The sequence below is a fragment of the Crinia signifera genome, chromosome 2 (assembly GCF_055691185.1).
Source record: "Crinia signifera chromosome 2, ASM5569118v1, whole genome shotgun sequence".
Classification (NCBI taxonomy): domain Eukaryota; kingdom Metazoa; phylum Chordata; class Amphibia; order Anura; family Myobatrachidae; genus Crinia; species Crinia signifera.
This window is the reverse complement of record NC_139218.1, coordinates 82,212,589-82,229,343: the sequence shown is the minus strand read 5'-3', so window position 1 is coordinate 82,229,343 and position 16,755 is coordinate 82,212,589. Positions and strand designations below refer to the sequence as shown.

The window sequence follows — 16,755 nt, the reverse complement described above, 5'->3', positions numbered from 1 at the left end:
AATTATTAATAGCAGCATGAAGAAACAAACTAAACTAATTACAGCATGCCACAGTGATTTACGTAAAAATCCTACCCCCTTCTTCAGGGAATTGCCGTTTTAATTTGTACGGTTCCAACTTTTCACTGTTTTCTTAGGCTCACGCAACTTGTCCTTGGACTTTTACTTTGGAACTGTGCCTTACCATATGGGCCAAAGCCCTAAATTAAGCTAGAATATTAGTTTTATTCCACACACTCACTAGATAGAAGCGTTCCAATCCGTCACCAGCAGCAATATTTATTAGATTATCATTTACACCTTCAGAAAAACTGACATTTTCCTTTCTCAAGCTGTATAAAAGACATAAAAATCATCCTTTTAAACATACATAATGATGTTTTAAAAGGACACATGCGGAAGGGAGAGAATTAGCTATTTAAATGGCTTTCTAACAGGTTCATAACTGTTGATTTTGTTCTTTTATGGGACAATTAATGGTGTAATCTGCACAAAGGCTTTCAAGGACACATTAAATATTTCCAAAAGTGCGGAGTACTGTACATCCATTTTTGAATTTATTTTTGCCAAAGTGTGTGCATTTAGGAATATCCACTACATGCTATTTTTTTTTTTTATTATTAAAAAAAGAGCTGAATTCAAGTAACATCAGCCATGATGCAGATCCCTATTCACCAGCTCCTGGGGCTTAAACAGAAATTTGCATTAAGTTGGGCTTTCTGCTCTTACTGCGGTCTATAGCCCCATACACACTAGCTGATGGAGGCCGTGGCCCGTGGCCGATATAATTAACCAGATCGGCCACGGGTGTCCGGTATTGTCCGTACACACTGAACGATATCAGGCGCTAAACATGCAGGTCCCTTGGCTATATTGCCAAAGTGTCTTCTGCATCCAATGTCAAGAACCGTGTGTGTGTGTGTGTGCTTTAGTAAGTGTGTGTGTGTGTGAGTGACCCCTGGAGCCTCCTAGCAGCCCCTGGAACTCCCAGTAACCCCCTCTCCAGTGACCACCAGGGAGGGGAGGTACAAAAGATTTTTTATCTTGTTAAACCTTGCACTCAATTGAATTCCGCCCCCAATCCGGCAAATGGTACATTTCACAGAAGTTCATAGATGTTCTAATCTACACCACTTATTGCCTTTGTAAAATGTGCATTAACAGCTGCAATCGCTGTAAAACAGGCAGTACTGTTAAATGCATTTGCCTTTGGTTTGATCCTGCATAACCTGCATACACTTCAAGGGCAAATCTAAAGCGATTTTGTTTTTACAATAGAAATCACTTTTCTGCTATTTTGTTGCGAAATTTCAAACTAAAAAAAAAATCTCAAATTCCTGAAAATTGCCAAGATTGCAAATTTAGCTGATTTCCCTTATTGTAGAAAAAAAAATAAGTATAAGAAATGTAACAATATATGACCATGGAATTTACATTGAATATGTCATACAGATAAGAACAATGAAATGTGAGTAAGAGGAAAAACAAAATAAATAAAAGATTACAATAACACAGTATTATTGAAGATGACAACTAATTACCTGCCAGGAGCTGCCCATGTACACGTGTGGCACACAGACAATGTCTAGGCAGACAGTAAAAAGGTTCAACAAAAGGTCGACATTGACATACTTTCCATTGGCAGCCTGGTGTCACTGCAGCATTTAATTACAATGCATTTTTTTGTTGTATCTGCAGCCTTTCATCTTGTGCTTTATGAACAACCTACATGATCTGTCTTAAGGTGTGTACACACACACACACACATCGATTTACTTTCGATTCGATGTGGCCTTTGCTTTCCATTCACTATCACATTCGAACTATGCAGGGCATAGTTTGCCAAAGGCTGACAGTACTGTTTGTGTGGATACTCCACTTGTTGCCGCATGCTTTTATGACCATTGTCAGGAAGTATACAAATCTTGTGTAGACTACTCTGCTGTGGAACAGTCTTCATATCTGGAGTGTATTGAGGTCCCCTGTTTGAGCGTTAAGTCTCGACAGCTCCTAGAGGACCCATTTACCTTGGAAGAGATTGAATGCACTATTAGGACTTTCCCCAATAATAAGGCCCCTGGGGTGGAGGGTCTCCCTATTCACAAATATGATGCATTCCCCCTACCCCACCCCCCATCCTTTAACCATCCTCATAATTCTCTCCCTCAGTTCCACTATTTAAATTGTTAAAAGCCTGGTTTGGAGACGTCTGTCAAGTGTTTGACCTCCTCCAATTTGTTAACATTTGTATTTGATTGTGACTGAAGGTCCCAACACGAACCTCCTTAATCACTATGTCCACTGGTGTATAATGATATGTACGATTATGTTTGTTTCCCATTGCGCTATATACATCAATGTGGATGTTTTGCTTTGTATGCACGTTATCTGAACCTTAATAAACATAATTTCACAAAGATGACGCATATAGGAGTTTTTTGCCGAAAAAATGGTGTTAATCCCTAAACTGGGAAAGGATCCATTATCCCCTGATGCATTCAGACCAGACCGGCTTTATGCCAGGTAGGTCAACTGTCCTAAATCTCCAACGCCTATTCACTTATCTTCAGTAACGCCTATTAGTGGGGACTAATGAGATGGATGATGCTGTCATTGTGTCATTGGATGCCGCGTGTGCTTTTGACCCTGTGGAGTGTACATATCTATGAGAGGTCTTATCCAAATTTGGTAATGGCCCTAATTTTCTTGCTTGGGTTAAACTGATATTTTCTGGACCAGCTGCTATGATATCCATTAACGGCTTCACCACGGACTCTATGGCTGTCTCCTCTGCTTTTTGCCCTTGAACCCCTGGCATGTCACATATAGGTTTCTCCTGTTGTGCAGGGATTTCAGGTAGGAGAAGTGAAGAAAACATTGTTCTGTATGCAGATGACATGATACTATACTTATCAGGCAGGGAAAAGGAAATGTTCTCTTCCCTGCCTGCATTCCTTGGTCTGGTAGAAGACTTTGGTTCCATTCTGGGATCCGCATAAATTGGGATAAGTCAGTGGTATTTCCATTACACTCCTCTACCTTGCAGTCCTCTACTTATGCATTCCCTTTATGATGGTGCACACAGTTTAAATATCTTGGTATTCAAATTTTGCATTCCCTACTGATTTTGTGGCTCTCAATTTGGCCCCATTGGTTGATAATTTTTGTACAAAATCCCGTACATGGCAAATACTCCTAGTCGTGGGTAGGTTTAATCTTATTAAAATGATTGTCCAATCTAACTTTCTATATATTCTTCAGAATTCTCCTATTTATATTCCAGCCTCCTTATTCCGATTGATAGCACATAATATTACTTCCGTTATATGGAGTTGTAATCGAGCATGTATCGCAGTGAAAATGCTCTGTAGGCCCAAAATTGAGAGTAGCATAGCGCTATCTGATCTACGTTTGTACTATTTTGCTGCACAGTTGGCTCAGTTTGGTGACTGGGTCGCGCCTGGTGATTACTGGAACCTTTAGGCTGCCCTTTGGGATAGGGTGGGACTTCCGTTCTCGCTGTTACAGTTTCTGTTGACTTGTACTGTACCTCTTTGCCCAATCTCCCCACCCCGTCTCCGGCAGACTCATAGAGTCTGGGTAGCGTTTGGAAAACTTTTGGGAAACTTTACTACTGACCCCATTTACTGAACTTAATATTGTGGAGGGTGGTTAAGTATGGGTGTCCCTAGGAGTCTACCTCAATAGGTCAACCATTCCATTAGGGTGTTCTTCACTCCTTTTATTATTTGGCTACTACATATGGAATCCCAAGACATTATTTTTATTGGTACCTTTACCTCGTCATGCCAAGAATGTGCAATGGAGGGAAGGTTCTATGCAGCTCTCTGAAACTCCTGTCCATACTCTAGTTCTAACTATGCCACACCGCAAAGCTGATTCAGTTTTGTATGCCTCTCTCCTCTTCTTTTCTGGAGAAAAGGGCCTGTGTGTGCTGTGTGATAAGTGGATGATCAACCTGATTGCCCTTGATGAAGATTGGGTTCACATAGGGGTACTACTGCATATGCTCGGTTTCAATAAATACAATTATACATCCTATATAGTCTACTGGACCACTAGTAGATTGCTTCGGATTGGATGCCTATCTTCAGACGCTTGTCCCAAATGTCTGGGACTGTGGCTGGTTTTTGCACCTTCTGTGGCAGTATCCTCAGGTTGCCTCTTTTTGGGAAGCTGTAACCTCTAGTGTTGGTAATACAGGTATTCCTATTCCCCTCATGTCCCCTTGCATTTGTGTTTGGTTTATATTTAGAAGATATCTATTCACTTATCTTAGATTGTATGTTAATAGTTTGCTTACCTTGGCCCGTGTGTGTATTGCCTGTACCTGAATGAGCTCAGAGTTGCCCTCCATCTATCATAAATGTTTTATGTATACAAAACATAAATGTGCTACAAAGTTTGACAAACTTTGGTGTCTCTGGCAGAATTCAAAGCTCTCAATTGAAACCACTGATTAATCTGCCCCGGTCTCATTGTCCTGGATTTCTTGTACCTCCGATACCCACCTAGCTACCCACGTGCTTAGTTTTATACTTTTCAAATGTTGCTTTGATGTATTGTCTGTGGCTATTTTATGTATATTTCCTGCTTTCTGACGACTAAAACCGATATGTTTTATGGCTCTTTGCCTTGGGAAATGCATTTATGATTTATTTTTCTTTTCAATTTTGTATTGTTTATGTGTTTTGAAAATCTATATATATATATACAGTATGTCTAGTGTCTGCTTGTGTGTCTCCGAAACACTGCTATCTGTTGGCAGCGAGTGAAACTACATCTCTTTCTCTCTCACACATGCACAAACACAGAGGCAATCCCAAGGTAGCAGACTAACTTTCAAAGCATTGTCTTTGAACAGCCATACTAATATACTATATACAATATTAGAGCTGAATGGCCAAAACAATGCATTAGAACTTGCAGCATACTGTAACTTGTTTTTCAGTTGGTGCAATACCCCGAACTACCAACAGTATACTTATTTATTTATTTATTTACAGTTTCTTATATTGTATACTTATTGAGAGATTTCCTCATACACTATATTATTGGAAACCTGGTACCCCATTGACTTTTTTACATGAATACTACTGGAAACAAGACTATAAAAAAAAAACCAGAACATTTCCCTGTTTCTAATGATGTATGTTATTGATGCCTTGCTTTCTAACTGCATACTTACTAGATGTAGGTTCAGCTTCATGTAAACGAGAGGACGGTGGTGCAGGAGGACAGATAGTGAGCTGTGGAGGTGTCATTGAAGAACCTTAAGAAAAAAAAATACAAGAATGTAAAAAAAATATATTGAAGTTTTTTTTTGTCTGGCATTTTATTTGTATAACAGAGATCAGCTCTAAATTCTGCTACATTGCCACAGAAAATGTGACTGATTTGGAGGATGTGGCAACCACGGAGGGTGGTTGGGGTACACATTGTATTACCTGCTGTCCTTAGTGACGTGCCTTTTGAATAAATATTAAATAGGTTACATAACAATCAAATTCTATCAATATAATTATACTAGTTATAAAATGTATATATTTCTAAAATCTTTTAAGGAATTTGGAACTATAAGCAGTACATTTGGTCAGTGCTTAGTAGTGCTAGAGTATATAAGCATGTTCAAACATGCACAAGTAATGTAGTGAATGACGAACTAGTGTGTGTGTACAGTTGAAGAAAATTTTTTGTACTTATTTAAAATGTCCACTGTGTAAAAAACAAAGTTGTGATGAACTAAAATAAACGCTAACATATGGAATGTTACTTCCTTGGTAGCTGGATATTCCCCAGTTGTTTTCTTTTCAATTATTATGAAAGGAAACAAACATACAGGAATAGCTTCCTCAGATAAGAAGGAATTTTCTTGCATATCAGACTCACACTCAAGCATATATAGATATGTACATCAAGGTATCTTTAAAATGTGGTATCTATAGGCGTACCCGCACTCACAGATAGAGATATTATAGAAAGCATTTAAAGGTTTCTTTAATATCCATCACCATAGGAATGTAGGAGAATGTTTACTTTGTATAACAGGAGGCGCACCGCTACTCACGGTAGACAATGTTGATGAACACATAAAGTATAAATGTTTATTTTCAGTAAAAAATGACAGTCAAAAAAAGGTTTATTCCAAAGTGACAAAGAGCATCATAGAAAATCTGAAAAACTCAGAACATCTTGGATAACAATAACAATAGATAAAATACAGACAAATTAAGGGTGCACAATATAACCAGACAGGATGAGGGAAGGGTAAAAACCTGATATGAAGGCCCAGAACTTCCTATTATTTACCCTTGATGGACAGTCCTGATCATCCAAAGAGAATTTGGGTGGTGGATAAAAAAATGTGCTTCCCTCTGGATCTTCCTCAGGGCATAACAGAAGGGTGCATAGGGTCATCCATTTATACTTCCTGTTCGTTAAGAAACAGAAAATGTTGCCACAAAGAAGGAAGTATAGCATGCAGATCCGGCCTTTGACTTAGACCCCCTCATGGTGGCAGGGAACGGGATTGCATGCGATACATTGGATGGCCATACACTGCTGCGAAACATCTCAGTAGAGTAAGGCCACCTTAATGGGCTCTACCTGCGCAGTGTGTCTAATGGGCTCTACCTGGCACAGTATGTATAAGTGGCATACTGTGTGGTGTAATATGAATAATGTTCACTACTGTGTGGTGTAATGTAAGCTGGTGTTATTTTGTGGCCACACCCCTTCCCCCCTTCCCCAAGCAGGCGTGCCCAGGCGTTATAGGGGAGGGCGTGTAACATCAGCAACAGGCCGGATATGCCTATTTTCATCGCAGCCTGTTCTACTCTGAGCCTGCAATGACTGGTGCCCAGTGTAAAAAATCATTAGATGGTGAGCAGCTAACGAATGGCTTTGAACATATTCGCATGGCTACAAATAGATTTGGAGCCATACGCATCTATTCGCACAGCGATCACATGTATTTGGTAGGCGGGATTTCACTCTAGAGGGGCTGCGTCTACCTGAACACTGGGCAATGCAAATTTGCGGCCGTGCAATCAGGTCTGAATCACCCCACTGTTCTAGACATACGTTTAGGCTTTGAGTTTTGAGCAAACTTCGGAATCCTTTCAAGCTCCATTCTACAGTCCCAGATGAAATTTGGTCATAAATCACACACCGAAATGAAGAATGCAATATAACTATTAATGATTGACATTTTATTTGACAGTAAATGCTTTAAAGAACAAACAGGTTTTTTATTTTTCATATTTAATGCAATAAAAATAATCATTAATACTATTATTACTACTACTACATTAAATGGATTATACTGTTTCTTAATTTGTACAAAGAGCAAATACAACTATGTTTCCTACAAGAACAATACAGTAGAAAGGATTTATACAGTGTACCATGACAACTAGCGGGAAGACAGGTTGTGTGGCGCACACTGCTAGCCAGGATGTAGAAGACTATCTCTGGAAAAGAATGGCTGTCAGCTCATACTGCAGAGAGCTGACAGCTCCACAGGAAATACCGGAGGGTTATCACATTAGAGAATATACATTTGATACAATCTCTTTAATAAAGATGAAAGATGCAGTTCACTTTCAATGGGTATGGATCATTAGGGCTCCAGCAGTTAGGTCGACGAGCATTGGGTCGAAACCATTAGGTCGACATGCAAAAAGGTCATGGGTGTAGGTCGACATGTCATTAGGTTGACACAGCATTAGGTCAACATGTGCAAGGTCGACATTGGGTTTTTCACTGATTTTTTGACCCGAATGTCAACATGGACACTGAAACGTTGCACCAGGTCCCCGCGCATGGTTCGCCATGCTTCGGGCACGGTGCCTCGCTATGCTCGGCTCACTATTTTATTCTCCCAGCACGCCCTAGTGGATGGTAGGGCATAAAATACCGCCTGTCGGCACATGCCGGCTCATAAACCTGTGAAAAACTCCATGTCGACCTTTTGACTGTCCACCTTGCCCATGTCGACCTAATGCTTGTGTCGACCTAATGACATGTAGACATACACCCATGTCAACCTAGACCCAGGTCTACCTTTCTGCATATCGACCTAATAGTGTTGACCCAATGCATGTCGACCCAATGACTGTATCCCATTTCAATAATGTTGGCTATGTTCTATAGACAGGGTAACAGGGCAATGCTTACACAGTGTGGAATGCAATATATAGTATATTAAGTTCATCAAGCTGTTAGAAATCGATCTAGGATCTTTTAAATTGAAACAATTTTTTTTTTCTTTTGTTCCTAACCCCTACTAACCAGAGAGAGCAGGTTACCCCCATTATCTACAGAACATAGTTAACCACAATGACAGTCTACAAGTGAGATGAACATAGGTCCTATCGTCATATGGGGTTGGAACAGACTGCTGCAAAGCTGATGAAAAACTTCTGCTGCAAAGGTCACCGCTTTTTAAGAAACACATTTTCTGCGCCTGACTATGGGGCACATTCAATTGTGTGCTCAATTATGAAAAACCCCATGGAGCAGGGTTTTTTTTTATGGCAGCTGCACGCTTTTTCCTATTCAATTGAAGGAGAAAAATGAGCCACAGGCTTTTTTAAAGATTTCTTTAAGAAAGGATTGAGCAATTTACTGTAATGGCTCACAGTTCCTCATTTACAGAGAGGATCATTTGTGACTAAAATGTTACCTTTTAATACAAATAGACAATGGCACCGAATACTATTATTTCTAAGTTTGCATATTATAATTAATAGAATCATAAATAATAAATAACACAACAATCAGAACCATTGTTCAGCTGTACCTATAAACATTTGTATTTTGAATCAGTTTATGGTCACTTTGTGTTCTCACCTTGCTTTATCTGGTGCTCTTCAAAATTTCCCCCAATCTCAGTTTCAGTCACAAGCTCCTTTATAAAATTGGAAGGGAACATGCCAGTCTTCCCATTGAGAACGCCCTCCCACCAGCCTTCTTCCACCTTCATAAGAACAACAAACAGCAAAATTAGTTTCTATTGTTCAGTCGCATTTAAACATAACATTTACATATGAAAAGTGGCTGAAGTTACCAGATAGTGTTTGGTTTACTTCATTTATAAATACCACAGCAGTGCATTAAAGTAAACCTGTTGCTTAAACAACGTAGCAACTATTTTGGGGGGAAAGTTATTATTCAGTTAATAAATTCACTAGACTATTATTATTATTACAACTATTGACTTGAGTGAGGCACAAGGGATGGGGCTGCAAAAGAGTGGGGAGTTGCAGAGGGTGCCCGTTCAGGGGGCGGGGTCAGCCAGGACAGTGTCTGACTAGGTATGTGCTGGGTTTGTTATAGTAGTACAAAATAAAAATGTAAAATACTGAGCTGTAATTGGTTTATGCAGGCTTACACTGTGTTTACTATAAATGGGCCAAACGGAAAAGCATAGAGATGTATGTGCCAATACAGTCTAGTCAGGAAAATGTATGAAGTAGTAAAAAGAGTGGAGAAGTGAGCTAGGGGAGAAGTTACCCATGGCAACCATTCACCTGCTACAGTATGTATGTTTTTATAGACTGCATTTGATAAATGTTACTTCAAAGCTGATTGATTGCCATAGGCAACTTCACCACCAGCCATGCGAGGGTGACGCATTACACAGCAGCAGCATGCCCAGTTTTCCCCATGTTGATACAGCTATAGAGGACATGTGTTCAGGGTCCATGTCAACACATGTACTCTATAGGTGTATCAACATGGGGAAACTGAGCATGCTGCTGGAGCAGCTGCTAAGCTGGAGAAATGGGTGTGGTATGACGCACCGACAGCCGGGATCCCGACAGTCATTATCCCGACGTCGGGATCCCACCTGCCTGGCCTCAGACAGCGTGGCCAGCGCAACAAAGCCCCTTGCGGGCTCGCTGCACTCGCCACGCTGCGTAGCTCGCCACCTATTCTATTCTCCCTCTATGGGGGTCGTGGAGACCCACGAGGGAAAATAGCCGCCGGCCGCCGGGAACCCGGCCGTCAGTGTTTTAACAGCCGGGATCCCGACGTCGGGTTAATGACTGTCGGGATCCTGACTGTCGGGACCCCGTACGGCACCCGGAGAAATATGCCAGTTCCTCTCAGCCCACTCAACCTTCTAGTCAGAATACCCCTAACCCCCTTCTTAAGGCTATTGAATGTGATAATGAATCTACTGAGCTGCCTCATTCTACCCAACGGATCTTGCAAGCCATTTCTGATCTACATAGCGGGTCTCTGATACATCAACCTGTACCTGCCCAATTTTATCGCTCTTTCACCAAGAATGCAAAAAAAAAAACAGGGAACGAGTGGATAAAGCAAGGCATTGTATGTCCGATTTGGAAGATATCGCCTCCCCTCAGGATGTAAAGTTGATGACTTATTCTTCAAGTAGCTACCACACATGCCAAATGATCTGACGTGTAGAGCTGAATCAGACACAATAAAATCTGTTTTGTTGGGCTCCCCATGAAGATTGGAGGAGACCAACCTGTAAAAAATTCTCTTGGACTGGCTAATTACATTGTTTACGATGGCAGTTTGCGGTTTCTGGCCATGTTATAAGTGGCGTACGACGTAGTGGAGATCTGACTCGACTGTTATGTGTTTTTGCTCTTGGCTTCCCTCAGTGTTTTTTTGTTTTGCATTGCACTGCACTGCTGGAATACTGTAGCTGTTAAATGTTTGTATGGTTTTCCATGCTATAACATTTCCATCTTCTATTTACCTATATTTAGATTGATCTTAGTGTTGTACTTATTGTCCCACCAGGGAACCGGTTATATTAGTTTATACCGGGAGTTTTCTTCTGGAATATCTGTAGGGTTGTAAGCTGTATACACACAGGGCGATTTGGCCAGGCAGTATTGACCTCTGTCACGATGTCTAACTAATGCATGTCTAACTTTTGGTGTCAATCTATTGACTGACTAAACATTGGGGGAAAATTACTAAGATCAAATGGTAACGAATGCACTCATTCGATGTGATATATGGCAGGAACCCGGTGGCCAGCAAATTTACAAAAAGCCAAAGTCGGCTGATTTGCCATTTTTATGAATGGCAACTTCAGCCGCATTCAGCTGTATGAATGAATACACCATCGATAGAACTCAACTGTATATGGCCATGAAGATCTATCTGATTGGCTGAATTTGGCTACGAATTCAGCAGTATATAAGACTGGGAAATAGACCTAATTTTCCAGGTGTATTTGGCTGAAGCCTGCACAGATCAGTCGGACTTGTGCGATGCTTCTATGTGTAAAAAAAAAAAAGAAAGAAAAAATAAATACATTTCAGAAATAAAGGTAAAAAATTAAATGGGGTCCCCCTGTATTTCTATAACAAGCACCAGGTTCTTAGCCCTGTCCTGGTCCCCAAAATACAAGAACCAGCTCCAGGCTCAAACAGCCAGCGGTGTAATGCCACAGCTGGGGAAACTATTTATATTAGTTCCCCTGGCCAAAACATGACACTGTGGCTAGTCAACCCAAACCGGGTTCCTGGAGGAGTGGGGACCCCCAATAAAGGGGTCCCCCCTCCAGGGGACCCCTGGCATGGGCTAAAGTCCAGGGCTGCCCTGCCAACCTTGGGCTGTGGGTGGCAGGGTGATGGTGTTAAAAGTAGGTATTGTGTTCTGTAGTAGAACTACAGGGCCCAGCAAGTCTCCCATTGAGAACCACAAGTCCCAGCATGCGGGGCATTAATTGGCTCACTGGGCCTTGCAGTCCTACTACAGAACCAATACCCCAAGAACATACACACACACACCTATAAAAATAAAACTTTAACCCCTTACCGCCGCAGCCTGTTTTTGCCTTCCTGACAGAGCCCTTTTTTTCAAATCTGACATGTATCACTTTATGTGGGGATAACTTTTTTTTGCTTTTACTTATCCCAGTGATTTTGAGATTGTTTTCTCGTGACACATTGTACTTCAAGTTAGTGGTAAATTTTGGTCGATACAGTCTGTGTTTTTTTGTGAAAAATACAAAAATGTCGTAAAAAAATTGAAAATTTTGCAATTTGCAAAATGTTAAATTTTCTGCTTGTGAGACAAATAATCATACCACTCAAAATAGTTAATAACTAACAAAGACCATATGTCTACTTTATGTTGCCATCATTATTTCAACCTCCTTTTAATTTTTTTGGACACTAGGAGGCTTAAAATATGAATAGCAAATTCTCAAATTTTCAAGAAAATTTCAAACACTGATTTTTTTAGGGACCAGTTCAGTTCTGATGTGACTTTGAGGGACTTGTATGTGAGACACCCCCATAAATGATGCCATTTCAAAAACTGCACCCCTCACAGTATTCAAAACAGCATTTTGGAAGTTTGTTAACCCTTTAGGTGTTTCACAGGAATTAAAACAAAGTGTAGGTGAAATTTCAAAATTTCATTTTTTTTGCAGATTTTCAATTTTAATAAATTTTTCTAAGGAACACAGTAGATTTTACTAGAGAAATGTGACTAAACATTGATTCCCCCAATTCTTTTGTTTTCATAAATATCCTATATGTGGCCCTAATGTGCACGTTGACCAAACCACAGGCTTCATAATAGAAGGAGCACCTACTTGATTTTGGAGCCTCCTTTTTATGAGATTATTTTTTAGGCACCATGTACAGTAGGTTTCTAGGCACCATAAGATGCTAAAAGTTAGGAACCCCCCCACAAGTGACCCCATTTTACAAACTACACCCCTCAGGGAATTCATCTAGGGATATAGTGTACATTTCAAACCCCCAGGGGTTTCACCAATTTTGGTACAACTGGGCTGTGAAAATGAAAAATTCCATTTTTTTACACAAAAATGCAGTTCTGGCTCAAAATTTTTCATTTTCACAAGGAATGAAGGAGACAAAGCACCCCAAAATCTGTGCTGCAATTTCTCCCGAGTACGGCAATGCCTCATATGTGACCAAAAAATACCATTTGGGTGCATGGCAGGACTCAGAAGGGAAGGAGTGATATTTGGATTTTGCAGCACAGATTCTGGTGGAATGAATGGTGGGTGCTATGTCGCATTAGCAAGACCCCCGAAGCACCAATACAGTGGAACCCCCCCACAAGTGACCCCATTTTGCAAACTACACCCCTCAGGGAATTCATCTAGGGGTATAGTGTACATTTCAAACCCCCAGGGGTTTCACCAATTTTGGTACAACTGGGCTGTGAAAATGAAAAATTACATTTTTTTACACAAAAATGCAGTTCTGGCTCAAAATTTTTCATTTTCCCAAGGAATGAAGGAGACAAAGCACCCCAAAATCTGTGCCGCAATTTCTCCCGAGTTTGGCAATGCCTCATATGTGACCAAAAAATACCATTTGGGTGCATGGCAGGACTCAGAAGGGAAGGAGTGATATTTGGATTTTGCAGCACAGATTCTGGTGGAATGAATGGTGGGTGCTATGTCGCATTAGCAAGACCCCCGAAGCACCAATACAGTGGAACCCCCCCACAAGTGACCCCATTTTGCAAACTACACCCCTCAGGGAATTCATCTAGGGGTATAGTGTACATTTCAAACCCCCAGGGGTTTCACCAATTTTGGTACAACTGGGCTGTGAAAATGAAAAATTACATTTTTTTACACAAAAATGCAGTTCTGGCTCAAAATTTTTCATTTTCACAAGGAATGAAGGAGACAAAGCACCCCAAAATCTGTGCTGCAATTTCTCCCGAGTACGGCAATGCCTCATATGTGACCAAAAAATACCATTTGGGTGCATGGCAGGACTCAGAAGGGAAGGAGTGATATTTGGATTTTGCAGCACAGATTCTGGTGGAATGAATGGTGGGTGCTATGTCGCATTAGCAAGACCCCCGAAGCACCAATACAGTGGAACCCCCCCACAAGTGACACCATTTTGCAAACTACACCCCTCAGGGAATTCATCTAGGGGTATAGTGTACATTTCAAACCCCCAGGGGTTTCACCAATTTTGGTACAACTGGGCTGTGAAGATGAAAAATTACATTTTTTTACACAAAAATGCAGTTCTGGCTCAAAATTTTTCATTTTCACAAGGAATGAAGGAGACAAAGCACCCCAAAATCTGTGCCGCAATTTCTCCAGAGTACGGCAATGCCTCATATGTGACCAAAAAATGGCAGGACTCAGAAGGGAAGGAGTGATATTTGGATTTTGCAGCACAGATTCTGGTGGAATGAATGGTGGGTGCTATGTCGCATTAGCAAGACCCCCGAAGCACCAATACAGTGGAACCCCCCCACAAGTGACCCCATTTTGCAAACTACACCCCTCAGGGAATTCATCTAGGGGTATAGTGTACATTTCAAACCCCCAGGGGTTTCACCAATTTTGGTACAACTGGGCTGTGAAAATGAAAAATTACATTTTTTTACACAAAAATGCAGTTCTGGCTCAAAATTTTTCATTTTCACAAGGAATGAAGGAGACAAAGCACCCCAAAATCTGTGCCGCAATTTCTCCAGAGTACGGCAATGCCTCATATGTGACCAAAAAATACCATTTGGGTGCATGGCAGGACTCAGAAGGGAAGGAGTGATATTTGGATTTTGCAGCACAGATTCTGGTGGAATGAATGGTGGGTGCTATGTCGCATTAGCAAGACCCCCGAAGCACGGTGAAATGATGAACCTAATAATCCATAGATGTGTGGTATATTTTAAAACACTCCTTCATACATAGGCCGGGTTTGTCGGGGCAAGTTTCACAGTGGAAAATAGTTTGCTTTCTTATTCCCTTTTTATAGCAAACTTTGCACCTTTTTTGTGTCCTGCCCTTTTTTCCAGTGGAGGGGATTTCGTTAGGAAAATGCTGCCCTGATACAATACGGGGGCCAGTACTAGAAGTACTGGGGCCAGTACTAGAAGTACTGGGGCCCTCTGGCTGCTGGTTCCCAAATATTAGGCCCTTTATGACTTCCTCTTGAAAGTGCAATAATGTCCCCGTCTGGCTGGTAGAACGGAATAGTACGTAAGCGTTATACAGTGATATCTGGATGATATACACGGCCAGCTTCTTATACCATATTTTTGCTTTCCGCAGGGCACTGTACGGCTTCAGTACCTGATCTGAAAGATCCACTCCGCCCATGTACTTATTGTAATCTAGGATACAAATAGGTTTTGAGGTGTGGGTACTGGTACCTCGTACAGGGACGGAGGTGGTACTGTCTCCGTGAATTGTTGTCAGTATAAGGACATCCCTCTTGTCCTTATATTTGACCAACAACATATTTTCGGTGGATTGTGCCCTGCTTTCACCCTTTCTCAGTAATTGGGCAACGTGCGTTTTTGGGAGGCCTCTTTGGTTCTTGCGCACAGTACCGCAAGCTGCTGTACCTCTTGAACCAAGGGCCTTAAACAGGGGGATGCTGGTGTAAAAGTTATCTACATAGAGGTGATAACCCTTATCCAGGAAGGGGTGCACTAAATCCCAGACAATCTTTCCACTAACACCTACGAGGGAGGGGGGGCATTCTGGCGGTTCAATTCTTGTGTCCTTCCCTTCATATACCCTAAACCTGTGGGTGTACCCTGAGGTACTTTCGCACAGCTTATAAATTTTTATGCCATACCTTGCCCTCTTATTGGGAAGGTACTGGCGGAATTTAACCCTTCCTTTAAAATGTATCAGTGACTCGTCTACACAAATGAATTTTTCGGGGATGTACATCTCAGCAAATTTGGCGCTGAAATGATCAATGACCGGCCTGACTTTGAATAGCCGGTCAAAGGTGGGATCATCTCTGGGTGGGCACTGTGCATTATCGTTGTAATGCAAAAATTTAAGGATCGTCTCAAAACGAGTCCGGGTCATGGCCATACGATGAAGTGGGGTGCTGTACAGAACATCTGTACTCCAATATTGTCTAATTTCTGGCTTTTTAACTATGCCCATATGTAACACCAGACCCCAAAACGTCATCATCTCTACTGCATCTACAGGGGTCCACCTAGCAAATGATGACGTGGGGTTTTGGGCAATAAACTGCTGGGCATATAAATTACTTTGGTCCACCATTAAATTTATAAAATCATCAGAGAAAAAGACTTTGAAAAAGTCAATTTCTTTGAGGCCTGTAGTATCAAATTGGATTCCTGGGTTGGCCAAAAACTCAGGAACCTGGGGCTCAAAATTGTCTGGTGGTGGGGTCCATACGAGATCAATCATTGGGGGGTCTCAGCTGCTCTACGGGGGCGTCTTTGAGGGGGTCCCTCATCACTAGAGGAGGAAGAGGAGCTTAAGACGAATGCAAATTCATCGCTTTCTTCACTGGCTGTGTCAGTGTCAGAGGCAATAAGGGCATATGCCTCCTCCGCTGAAAACAGTCTTTGCGATGATTGGGACATTTTTATTATTTTTGTGTTTGTGTAAGTGTAGTGTTTCAACACGTGTATAGTGTAGGGGGGGGGTACAAACTTTATTTCAACACGGGGGGTATGTAGTGTGTATGTAGTGCTTTAACACGTGTAAGTTAAAAGAAAAAAAAAAAGCTCCTGCGCCAAAAATTGAGCACAGATGTTGGTCAGTAACGTCCGTCACTGATCAGCGCTCAGCGGCCACAGGACACCCACAAAATCACCGTGGGTGTAAAAAAAATTTAAAAAATAGACCCCACAGCACCCTAAAAAAAAAAAAATTTAAAAAAAACTGCTGAGTCAAAGGCAACAGGAATTTGATCCAAAAAATAAAAATTAGATCAACCCTGTGCCAAA

The 16,755-nt window shown here is 41.3% G+C and overlaps 1 protein-coding gene across 2 annotated transcripts in view; it reads right to left on the bottom strand.

Moving 5' to 3' along the window:
* The window catches only part of SH3KBP1 (SH3 domain containing kinase binding protein 1), a 345,673-nt gene that overhangs the window by 132,688 nt on the left and 196,230 nt on the right, over nt 1-16,755 (bottom strand). For both annotated transcript variants that reach the window (XM_083172486.1, XM_083172487.1), the window contains 2 exons: nt 8,875-9,001; nt 5,210-5,293 (listed from right to left, as the gene is read on the bottom strand). In XM_083172486.1, coding sequence (XP_083028612.1) covers nt 5,210-5,293; nt 8,875-9,001 — 211 coding nt within the window. The remainder of the gene's footprint in view (nt 1-5,209; nt 5,294-8,874; nt 9,002-16,755) is intronic.